The following is a 13110-nucleotide window of genomic DNA, read 5'->3' on the forward strand; positions in this document are numbered from 1 at the left end:
GCCATGTTGGTAGATGCAGACTACTTGGTTGGGGTCCGCGTGACTATCGTAACCAATGGTTGGAGACTCTTGGTGACATGGCTCAGAATCGATCACAATGGCGTCGGTGTATACACTCCCTGTCTTCCCTTAAACTAAGAGACTAAAATCACTTCATTCTTTCTGTCTACGAACTAATTCTTTCTTCCTATACTATATCCTTATTGCAACCTTTGACCTAACCACTCCTATGAATCCGCTGTTCATCTTGCTGTGCTAATGAGGTATGGCAACCTGGACCGATGCACATATGTGCCTGGTCCTACGTTGTAGCTGACTGACTGACTGACTGACTGACTGACTGACTGACTGACTGACTGACTGACTGACTGACTGACTGACTGACTGACTGACTGACTGACTGACTGACTGACTCAATAAACTGGTCATAGGCGGCACCATATTCCCACATAAAGGCATACACAAAACCACATGGACTTCACTGGATCACACTACACAGAACCGAATCGATCACATGTGCATCAATAAAAGGTTCAAGACGATGGAGGATGTAGGAACCAAGAGAGGAGCTGATATAGCATCAGATCACCACTTCCTGGTCGCCAAGATGGAACTGAAACTCAAGAAGCACTGGACAACGTGGCGGAGAGCATCACAAAAGTTTAATACGGCCTTTCTTCGGGATACTGATAGACACAACGAATTTAATGTATCCCTCAGCTTTAGGCTCCAGGCCTTTCACGATCCACTCAATGAAGACGGAACTACCATGGAGAACAACTGGAAAGGGATCAGAAAGGCAATCACTTCAACATGTCATGAGATTCTGGGCCACAAAAAGCACCATCATAAGCAACGGATCACTGTTGATACACTGGATAAGATTCAGGGTGTGGCCCCTAAGAAAACCAACTGCTTCGGTTTGGGCGCCCGGGCAGCATCACAGCCCTCACACATATCAAATGAGATCTGTGTGGCGCATATGTATTTGATGCCTCCTTGTACCAATATCTGTGTGCTAAAATAAATAAAAATAAATCGTTTACTAACATCCAAATGGCTCCGTATACAAACGTTTCAGTCTGAGTAAGAAAATACAACCTCCTCCCACTGGTTCGTTCCAGCAGTGCGGTTAGGCACGACTCATTATTTAACACATAGATAATGGTACAATTGGGCATCAAATACATATGCGCCAGACAAATCTCATTCGATATGTATGAGGGCTGTGATACTGCCCGGGTGCCCAAACCGAAGTAGGGTTAGGCACGATTGTCCAATCTTACTATTCCTCTCCAAATTTGCCACTGCTGGCTTGGACATATCGCATCAATATCATATCAGGAACCTCCACATTTTGTATGGTTCCCCGAAGCTGAGACTGAGTGGAAAAGTAGGAGATGGGTAGTTTATGAGATGAAGCCGTGATATTAAAGAAAGGTGCATAGAACTGGCATCAGTAGGTCCATCATGACACCCTGATTGCAGTCTTAGAAATGGTGCAACTCAGCGGCTCGAAATGTTGCCAGAAACGTTTCAGAACGGTGGCCATTTGAACCCTAGCTGTAGTTTTTCTTACTTTTTTCATAAAAATGAAATTTATTTACCTGGAAGGGTTTCTCGTGATTGTATTTTTAACTGAACCGTTTCTCCAATTTTAAACTACTTGAGTTCACTCATTTCTGTCCATTTATTTGTCTTTAATTATAAACACATGTCTTCCTCTATCGTTTCATAAGTACATCTCCTTAGTCGTGTAGTCTTTTTTTTCTGCCCAGCTGTATCGACATTTATAAAGTAAAATTTAACGAATACACTACGTCTTGGTTTAGTACATATATTCTGGGAATCAATGTAATGTTATCAGATGTCTCTAGCACACCTGTTTGTGCACTACTGGCTGATCCCTAAGTGTATGGTTAGGACTTTCAAATCTTCAGTCGCAAGTGCTTCAACCATGAATTCATTGTTCTACATATTATAAAATAACCATAAAACTAGTCAAAAACATGAATATCAAACCGAATTCCTGGAAGTTATGGTAAAAGAGAGCGGACTTACTTGAGACATCAAGTGAAGATTAATTCCAATCAAATGAACAGAGAAATGACCGACGAAAAACAACAGTATAAACCAGCCTGGGACCCGGTCGTACCTCACACTTGCTAAAACTATTTGCAAGACACTAACGGGTCCACAAATTGCCAACAGCTGCCATAAGCGCAAAGGAGCCATGGTATATGTGATCAATATGAGCTGAAGAATTAAACTGAGATTAAAAGCCAAAGTAGCACCAGGTTCTGGTGGAGTAAATGCAAGCAAGCCAAGCAAGCATGAAATCCATGCGTGACTAACACTGATTAATATAGCTCGTGATCTGAAAAGTTTGTCGAAGAAGCTCATTAAGAAATAAGTAAGTGAGATCACAACACCAAGACTGAATCCGATCCTGTATATTAAACAACTAGGATGTTGCAGAATTGAAAAATACATCAACCAAGCGACTGACAGAAAAGCTGTTAATACAGTGCCAAAACGGAATCTCCCACGTGAACTTGGGTAAGTACATTTGTAGTAAAATGACTCTAATACTTCCGAATCAAACTTGAGATTGAGTATTCCCCCGGAACATCTTTCAAATAAGTAAAGTCCTTTGATCTTGTGTTTCCGGACTGAGTCGACTCCTTTAGCCTTGTCAAAGTTATTTCCTGATGTCATTATGGGGAAAATAAATTATGCAAATATCTTAAACACCATTTGAGTGGGTGAAGTTGAGATGTTATATGAGTAACTGATATCAAAACCTTCAAGGTAGGATCAGACTTTCGGAGTAATGATATAATATTCTTATCAGACGATAATTATTCTGGTGAACTGACTCTCGTTACTCATTACCGTGTGTCCTACAATTTGGACCGATATCCCGATCATGAAGAGACGAACAAGCCTTCTCGCGCGGCTCTGAATGTTTCCCAACTTATCCAATATCCAATATATTTGCTCCAGGCCATTACAAACCAAGTTATTTCTTTGTACTCGTTTCAAGTTTATTAACTAAGTATTGCTAGTGGTTTAAATGTTTTTGGATGGAATGGAAGAAGCTTTCGCTTAATGATGGACCGCCAATACCTCCAGGCAAGAACCTAGGTATATTACCGATAAAAGAGGGAAAAGAAGTTGGCAAATCATATTATGAAACTATTCTTAGTCCTTAAGAATATGTCAAGTTTTCTCTTAGACGATTCTAGCGAAGTTGCTTGTACCAGCTCAGCCTGCAGTGAACTCCATCATTCGACTAGTCTTACACAGTACAAGTTTTGTCTACAGTCCGTTCTGCTGAGTTGCGTTTCCAGTTTTTGGTTGTTACTCCTTAAGTTTGTGTTGGAACCAAACTTCAGTAAGGGTTTGAGAGAATATCCAGGTGTAGCTAAGATGCTGTGAGCCATTAGGTCACCTCTAAGACGCCTGTACTCTAGTGGGTAAAGGTTTAGTGATTGAAAGCGCTCTTAATAAGCCTTGAATTTGAGTCCCCCGACTGGTTTCGTCACAAAGTGTCCTTATCCCTTGGAAGTAAGGGAGGAAGTAATATGTTTGCGTGCTCTAAATGGGGACGAATGAAACTGTTGAAGATTATGTTGGAAGTTCTGCCGTAAAAATTGTCGTAAATGAGCTCCAATGTTACCAGCACAAAGTTTGCTCGAAAGGTAATCTTGTCACAGTTAACGTAGGACTTCGAATCTAGACTTCAAACTTCTAGATCTTTTTCAACTTGAGACATCTATAGAGGAGAGTTGCCTAGATTCTAATCTGTAACATGTTACAAATGAAGTACTTAACACTATGAAGTGTTTAATGTAAGTCTGTTGTCATCCGCCCAACTTTGGAGTCGAGTCAGATCCCCCTGAAGTCCCGGTATATCCTCTTTACTCCGTACCTCTATTTAAAGTTTCACATCATCAGCAATAAGTAAGAACTCTGACCATAACTGTTGTTGAAGATTGTTTATATTAATCAAGCAAAGAAGAGGTTCTTGTACTGAACCCTGGACTACCCCATCAGGACATTGCATAGCTTGATAGAAAATGAAGTTAACCCTGACCTTAAAATGTCGTGTTTTTAGATATGAAGTGAGCCAATCAATTAAAGGTGATTTGAAACTCGATCATTTGAACTTATTGATATGGCATATATGGTTGGCCCTATCAAACGCCTTTGAGACGTCACGATCAAGGATGCTTGTCCATCTCTCCACCGTAACCAGCGGGCTGGTTGTACAACAATGACCATTCCTGAGACCATGCTTTAGGAATAGAAATGATTTTAAGATAATAAACAATCATGTATGCCGTCGTATATCAGGGACTCCATAAATTTTTATGGTATATAGAAAAGTGCCACCGATCGGTAGCTTGAAGGTTTGTTGCGTCGACCTCCTTTGTAAATTCGTGTGATGTGAACCAGATACCGGTAATATGCCTCGACCTAGCAAATGTGATAACATCACGCTAAGCAGTGTTGCCAGGATTGAAGCTGCTCCCCTCAGTATAGCAGAATCAACCCTATGCTAACCAGAAGTGTCCTTTTTATGTGCTGCAGTTTCTGGAACACCAAGTCAGGTTCACTTCCGAAGGTCTCGTGCAGTTGCAGATGAAGATTTCGTCAGTATAGTTGATGTGGGTCGGTTGAAATGTCTGAGAGTACTGTTCAGCTGGAAGTTTAGCGGCGTCACCAACATTATTGGTCGGGCCATTAGGACCTAGCAGTCGGGAAACTTCAGTTTTGGCTTGTCGAAGAGAGATTGCATAACAAAATAAGCTTCTCGGATTGAGGACAAATTCACCGATAACCTTTATCTGGTACTGAAGCCTGTGCTCTCTTATCGCCTTAGTGCATGTATTTCTTATATGTTTGTACTGCCTGTACACTACGTTGTTATGAGCTCGTTTGTATTCTGCCCAACAGTGCTTTTGGCGGCTTAGCAAATGAAGAGTGCGGTTCTTGATGACTGTAGGTTGCTTGTAGACTTTCAAGACCATTTGAGGAGCAGACGCCTTGTAGCACATAAGATCGCGTGCAGTAAAAAATCTCAATGAGCGTCAACATCTACTCTAGAGTGAATTTCCCAATCCAACTGTTGTACGTCATCCCTCATCGCTGACACATTCAACATTTTGAAGTTCCAGCGTCTATTGTTGGTGGGATGTCTTGCTGATAAAACTATAGGCCACGACGGTGCGATCCATCGGGCGGCTTGCCTGAATATCTGGGCTACTTGTTCCTTCCATCTAGATATTTAAGCACGTGAAATTCCATGTCCTGTTTATTTGTATAAGCCTTATGTGAATAGACAGGTAACCTACCTACACGGGGTTTTCCGATTTGGTAACCCCTCTCCTTTCAGCATTTTTCTTATGATTTAGACAGCCCACAAGTGGAATGGTCAGCACCAATTTGCCTTTGTGCTTGGATGTGGCATCTTTTGACCTGTCCGAATGCATATGGATTCCAGTTGGCAACCGGCGTGTCGACACGAAACGCTTCCACAGTTGCAGCCGCCATATGGGAGGATGGAAATGTTATCTTCGTCAGCCGGGCCGCTTGCATGTATCCTTCATGACTATGGTGATGTCAATTGATTAAAAGATCCTTGCAAAAGTTTACAACCGTAAAATAGAAAAAACAGTACATTAAAAACATAAAAATGATAAAATCGGTTGATACGAAAGGTTAGAACAAACTAAAGCAACCCTTGACGTGAAAACCCAAAAATCGAATAGTAAGCTGAAGTAAAACCACAGTTAATTAATAACTTGAGTAAAACCCAAAAAGAAAAGTAATCTACATAACCTAAAGCTTATGACAGATTCTTTGGATCAAAAATGGAACTTTTGTTGCGTAAGGAAACAGCAGGGTGTGAGAAATGCAAATCAGGTTAAGACTAAAATTCCCGTTCTTAAAGCGAACGGATAACTCAAAGATGGACGTCTCCTCAAATTACGAATCAGAAACTTGCAATACTCGGGATATCTTTGTTTCGCAACGACAGAAAAACAAGAATAAGCGTAGAATAGCAACATACCTACGATCTTGCTTGATAGCACATCAAGTGTTCATCTAAAGATGAAACGTGTATTGGGAATTTGACATTGCCTTTACATGTAACACTTTAATAATTGAAATATACCAAGTTAGTACAGTAAGCGGTCAGATATGATGAGGTCCGAAGATGTATTTGAAAGGCTACTGATATATCGAGAAACGTTTAATTTAAGCTGGCTAACAGTGTTAGGAGGTGTGCGGCACGACACATGCACTTGTGATGTGGTGTGGATGCTTGGCCAAGCTCCCTCAGCTAGATGTGTCTATTAAAAGTAATGAGGTTAGCATCAAATGTCGAAGACTTGCAGAACTTTATATTGCGGAGTTGTATACCACTACAACTCACTTCCCAGTGAAGAAGTGGTGACCCTAAGACGTGATTCATCGTAAACATCGTCGGTTTTTCCGTCTTTTCCAGCCGTCCTGGGAAGAAAGAAATGTAAGTGCCTGTCAAAATACACTTGTGCGCAAGTAAGGACACGAAACGGGAGAAAAAGGAAAATAAACCAGTGCATACGCGTTTTTTAACATATAGTAAAGTAGAAACAATTTTCCCACAGTGACTTCCTGAATTTAAATTTTGGAAAAATTATATACACCTGTATGAAAGCATATAAGATACGAATGTGTTTTTTTTACATAACAATAGGAAAAATTAGAATAAAACATGTTATGCATTGTCCTATTTACAGCAGTCTTTTCAGTTTTGCAGAGTCCTTACCATTCTTCCAGGACGTGTTGTTTTTGGCCGGTTGTCAGATATCACCAAAGTTTCATCATGATTGTTGATTGTCTTGTGAGATGCTTTAATTGTGAGGCTTCGGTCGTTCGATTGAATCGAAGGAAAATCAACATTATTAAGGTCTCCTTCCAAGTACGTATCTTTAAAACGATTAATACTGCTGTTATCGCTAGTTTTATTCTAGTTGATGATATAATGCCTAGGTGTACAATGAAAAATTTTGAAGGGTCCTTCGTATGCCGTCTTGAGAGGACGTCGTAACGAGCAGCGACGTATGTGTATTAGGCTGTAAGGCAGGTTGATAGAAAACATCGAGTCGAGTGAAAAATTTGTAGGCCTGATCGTGTAGGAGTTTATATTCTCTTGATAGTCGGAGCGTCGTTCCGTAAACGAGTTGTACCGCAGTGTATTCAACGTCAACTTTTACTGCATTGCGGATACCAAGTAAGACGACTGGGAGAGCGTCGGCCCACTATGAAATGTTTGCGGCTGTGAGTGAAGCTTTTAGCTGTCGTTGAAATAGTCCTACCAACCCGTTTGCATATGGATGGTTAACAGTTGTTCGGAAGTGTGTAGTTTTTAGTGTAGTTTGTGCTACTGATGTGGAGAAATGTAGGTGTTTTGTATTAGTCGAAAGTAAAGTTCCTGAGTGCAGAAGGTAAAGTAGATCAAAGAAAAAAGAACGAGAACAAAGAATGATTGGTGTGGAAAACAAAGAACAATGGAGTCTGAGACAACGGACTGATATTTACAAAATGAAACAATGAAGAATGAGACAAATGACTGATATTTTGCATGTTACGTATTTACTATATGGTCTTCAGATTTTACTAAGATTTTCTGTAGTGTTGCCTCCAAATACATTTGATTACCCTCAATTATGTTCCTGTTCTCTACATCTGATGTCGTTGACAACCAGAAGAAAGGGAATGGTGCTGTTGTGCGGACTTCATTTCAGAGCAGTCTGAGATGGAGAAGTAGTAAGACGACGGAAAAGTCCATAATGGGACTAGAGTTCACGGTCTGTGGTGACAGTTGAAGGTCAACCGAAGTTTGCCATCACTGCTTGCACTGATCTAGCACGACCGAAAGTATCTGCGTCCCACTTAGACATCATAGGTTCTCTACATTTATAGGCCGAGTTAGACTCTACGTTCAGTTCTCCTTAGTTTCCTACTTTGCAGTTGTATTATATAGTTTTTCCGCCCTTTATTTTTACTTGAAGTTGACAGGTAACTCACTGGACCTATCGATGCTGCTCAACTGAACTCGGTCGCCAAGGGACGCTCACTGCTATCTTAAAAAGTCATGAAAACCGTACAATAGATCGCCTATTACCAGTGGCATTACATCTATGGAACATGCAGCCCATCAGCCGGTTAGGATAGCGCAAAATAGAATCAGGATCAAGTTAATGTGAGTTCCTTCTTATTTATTGTTTACCAGCTTTTTACTCCCCTGCACATTATGTTGACCTACCATTAGTTTTATTGCACCAATCGTTACCTTATCTTTAACTCACAAATTTCTATACATTTTCACTTACTTTGTTAAACAATTATCTTACATTATACCCTACATAATGCATGTACTCTGATTGGCAACCTATGATTTTCGCTATAGTCAATTAAAGCACTGCATTGATGCCTTATCCACAGTCCATAATTTTTAACTGCCTGATGAACTTGTAAGATGGTATTTATAGAAAGTGTTTTTCAACAGTATGCGAAACACAGAGCATCGAGTGAAGTATGATATATATTCAAAAATAAGCGTAAATGAGCCTAACATGACAAAATGAGTGAGAGTGGCGTTACTGACCAGCAAGCAATGATGGTGAGGGCGATGACATCGATCCACTCATTTCTGTTGGACAGAATATTTCGTTTGTACCAGGCTCTTTATGACTGAGAACAAGCCAATCGCTCACCATTCAGACTCATATTTCCAATTTTATGCTGGATTAGTTATTCTACTGAAACAACCTATTACATGCTAACTCGTACGTTTACACTAGAAGTGTGTTGCTGGCATTGGATGAAACAAACTAAAAATATCGGACTACAGAGGAAATAGTTATTGGACTTTTTAACACTACTCTCACGATGCGATTTCCGGTTTAGTGAACAGCCTTCATTATATCAACTTCATGGTGATGGTGGGGGCGATGACATCAATCCACTCATTTTTGTGGGGCAGAACATTTCGTTTGTATCAGACTCTTTATGATTGAGAACACGTCAACCAATCTTTGATACTGAAGTTGTTCTCCACAGATCATATTCGGACTCACATTACCACCTACGGAGCCTCTATCGCCTAGAACAAACTTCACGTACGCGTTTTCTAAAGGTCATAGTTTACACGAAACGCTCATCAAATATGTATTATGTTGTGTCTTTAGGCCCGCTCGTTAGTATGTACTTTATTCGCCAATCGAAATACGACTTATTCGCTCTTGTACTGTACTAAACCTATGACGTTCGATCAGTATGATCAACCTAGTATCCTATTGGTCCTTTGCTCAAGAAGTGTTACAAGCCTATGTAATTTTTCTGCCATGCGTATTCCATAGGACCATTGCATATCATCGCATCCTAGATGAGGAAGATTTTTCCTGGGTTTGAATCTGTATTTCTAAACTTCTCTAAGGTCATAATCATGTTAGTCTTAATAATAATAATAATAATATATTTCTGCATGTGCAGGTACACACCGTTTTTACAGGCATGATCTATAAATTACAACATTTGTTGGTTCGCAAAATGCTTCTCAACTTATTAAGTTTATAGTTGTTATAAAGTGAAATCGTAGAGCGCTTGCTGTAAACTATGACCTTGAGAGGGCGCGTACGTCAAGTTTGCTCCAAACGTCAGAAGTTTCATAGCTGTGCTCTCAGAGCAAGATTCTGAAGGAGAAAAAAAGAGAAACAGAAGAGCAGCAAGGCACTTGGATATGAACGCCGAAGGTTGCTTAACATTGTGTAGTAGAACGGACAGAGGTATAATAAATTAGAATAAATTCATATTATGTCTTGTTAGAGTGAAGTCAGAGGCTCCATATTAGAGAATGTACTAATAAAGAACAACGAGTTATGATGTTTAACAAGTTGGAGTAAGCTCACATGAAGGAAGGGAAGTCAAGGTTGGTACAAGCGAAGCGGTTTATTAGAAGGGTGTGTATATAGAGGGTGAAGTGTTAAGAATACTAGTGACTATATCTTTTATTGTCTTTTTTCTTTTATTTTTTTGTCCATCCGATGTCAGCCACGCAATCCTAGTGTAAAAGTCCGAGTTAGCATGTTATAGGTTGTCTTAGTAGAATAGCTAATCCAGCATATTATTGGAAACATGAGTCTGAGTGGAGAGCGTAGGAAGACAATCTATATCTTAGATTGACTGTCTTATTCTCAATTATAAAGAGCCTGATACATACAAAATGTTCTGTGCCCACAAACACGGGTGGATTGAAGTTATCGCCCTCACCATCAATGCTTGCTGGTCAGTAACTCCACCCTCCCTCCTTTTGTGATGCTAGGCTCATTTAGGCTTATTTTTGTATAGACGCCATACCTCACACAATCCTCTGTTTCACAACCTGTTGGAAAGCACTATTTCTATAAGTACCATTTTACAAGCTTATCAGGCAGTTACAAGCTATGGACTGTGGGTAAAGCATCGATGCAGTGCCTCTGTTGTCTATAGTATGCCAAACAGAGTATAAGCGTCAAGAAGGGTATATTGTAGGATAGTTGTTTATTTAGGCAGGAGGGAAAAGTATAGAAGTATATGAGTTGTGGATAAGGGAACGAGCGGAGAAATAATATTAATTGCTAGTCAACATAGTGTACAGAAGAGTAAAAAGTTAATACAGGATAAACAGGAAGGAACTCACAGTAACTTGGTGCCGATGTTATTTTCTGTTGTCTTAACCAGTTGATTGGTAACAGGTTCCATAGATGCAAGACCACTGGTAGTAGGCAGCCGATTGTGCGGTCCTCTTGACTTTTTAGGGTGGTAGTGAGTGTCCCTTATCGACCGAGTTTAGTTTAACAGTAATGATAGGTCCAGTGAGTTACCTGTCTACTTCAAGTGAAGAAATGGGGTGGAAAAAGTAATTAATACAACTGCAAAGTAGGAAAAATAAGGCAAACTGAACTTGAAGTCCATTTTGGTCTAGACATGGAGAGAGCCTATGATGTCTGAGTGGGGCGCAGATGTGTTCGTACGTGCAAGATCAGTGCGAGTGAGGGCTTGATCAAGCAGTTTCACAAACGTATGTAGTTCATCTGCCATGCGAGTCTCGGAGGGAAGACTGTTCCCGAGTTTTTGATTTGTATTTCTCAACTTTGACCGTAGATACTTTGTTTCGAAGTCCGTATTCATGTGAATCTCGGGCAAGAATTATCTGACATGTTGAGTAAGTAAGGTTTTTGAGTAGTTTAAAGTAGAGAATCAAATTAGACCTAAGCCTTCTCTCCCAAAGGGGTGCTATTCCTAAGATTTGGCATCGAGAACTGTAGTCAATGACCGAGTCAGTCTTAAGTACTTTGCGGGTGAAGCCTCGTTGTATTCCTTCCACCTTTAGCATATCAGATAGACGTAGGTTGGAAAATAAGAACGAGCAGTATTCAACGATAGGTCTTACACAAACTTTGTAAAGAAGGATTTTAGATTCATTTTGATAGAAATTACGGAGAATGAAGCCAAGCAATTTCCGCATTTTGGATGCTTTGGCTGAGATGTGTTCAGAGAAATTAAGACTGTGTGTAATGTACCCCTAGGTCAGTTACTGATGCCAGTCTGGGCAGTGTGTGATTGCTAAGTGTTAGTTTCATTTTAAGAGACGAGTCTCGTATACATAACCAGCCGCATTTCTCTATGTTGAGCTCTAACCTCCAGCGTTTGCACCAGTCATCTACCATGTTGAGTTCATGTTGGATTGTTTGCATAGTACTGCGTAAATCGCAAATGTCAGTTTTATAGATGACTTTTAAGTCATCGGCATAGAGGTAGGTCTTACCTGTGCTAAAACACTTGCATATATTGTTGATGTAGATTATAAGGAGCAATGGGTCCAAGACACTAACCTGCACAACACCACTGGTTATCGGTCGAGGTGTAGATGTATTAGAGTTAATCTTGGTTATTTGATATCTGTTCGTAAGAAAAGACTTGATCCATTGCAAAAGGGGATTTATAATTACAACTGACTTCAGTCTGTTGATTAGAAGATTATGAGGTACTTTATCAAAGGCTTTCTTAATATCGAAGTATAGTATAATAACTAGTTTCTTCTGGTCACGTATACGAGTAACCTCGTTAAAGAAGTCTATCAGGCATGTACTGCACGACCTTGTTCTAATGAAGCCGTGTTGTGACGGGTCTATTAGATCTTACTTGAGTAGGTGATCAGATAGTTGATTTTGTATAACTTTTTCCATTATGCGTGATATGACTGGAGTGATATTTATAGGTCTGTAGTTTTCAACCAGGTTTCTCGGTCCGGGTTTGTGTTTGGGAAGAACATAGGTTACCTTCCAGGTTTCCGGATATGTACCTGTCTCTAAAGATAATGTGTATATTTTGAGTAGTAGCGTCTGTATGTCCGGTTCTGACATTTTATAAACGATTGAAGGGATGTCATCGGCACCAGAACTCGCATTTGGCTTAAGGGTTTTAATGGCGGTATGTATACTCCTAATGTCGAAGTTTATGGTACTAAGATAGTTTTTGCCGGTGCACTTTATGTCGATATCTGGAGCATCAGATGTATTCCCATTGTGAGAAAACCATTCACTTAATAGTTCACATATGACGGTTTGGTCATTATACGTTACTCCATCGTGCAGTAAGGAGTGAATGTTGTGGTCTGTGTTCTTTCTTATGCGTTTCGTGAGGAGACGACATAGGGCTTGGGCTTTAGATGCAGCAGCGAGCGCAGTACGTTCCTCTACCTGTTTATGCTTGTTGTGTTGACTTTGTACTCCGTCAAGCACTATACTATATAACATTTGAAGTAAGTTAGGTTTTTGAGGGGTTTGACGTAGAAAATCTAATTGGACCCAAGCATTCTTTTCCAGTATTTACACCTACTTCAGTTAGTGATGTGAGTTTGGGCAGTGTGGTCTTGTTAGTTTTATTTTAAGTGACATGTCTACAATACTTAGCATTTCTCTGTGCTGAGCCACAACCTTCAGCGTTTCCATCAGTCGTCTACCTTGTTCGGTTCTTGTTAGATTATTTGCATAGTACTACGTACATTGCAAA

At 40.1% G+C, this 13110-nt stretch overlaps 1 protein-coding gene across 1 annotated transcript; it reads right to left on the bottom strand.

The window, feature by feature from the left end:
• Positions 1–1149: 1149 nt before the first annotated feature.
• Positions 1150–3056, bottom strand: ADCY9_3 (Adenylate cyclase type 9). The gene has a single exon (XM_051216456.1). It carries the CDS (start codon positions 2716–2718, stop codon positions 2017–2019), a length of 702 nt encoding a protein of 233 aa, XP_051067046.1. The 5' UTR covers positions 2719–3056; the 3' UTR covers positions 1150–2016.
• Positions 3057–13110: the final 10054 nt, after the last annotated feature.

This window comes from Schistosoma haematobium, chromosome 4, assembly GCF_000699445.3.
Source record: "Schistosoma haematobium chromosome 4, whole genome shotgun sequence".
NCBI classification, from domain to species: Eukaryota; Metazoa; Platyhelminthes; class Trematoda; order Strigeidida; family Schistosomatidae; genus Schistosoma; species Schistosoma haematobium.

What these genes read in the sequence shown, in the direction of transcription:
- ADCY9_3 (XM_051216456.1), bottom strand. Translation starts at nt 2,718, where the DNA reads ATGACATCAGGAAATAACTTTGACAAGGCTAAAGGAGTCGACTCAGTC.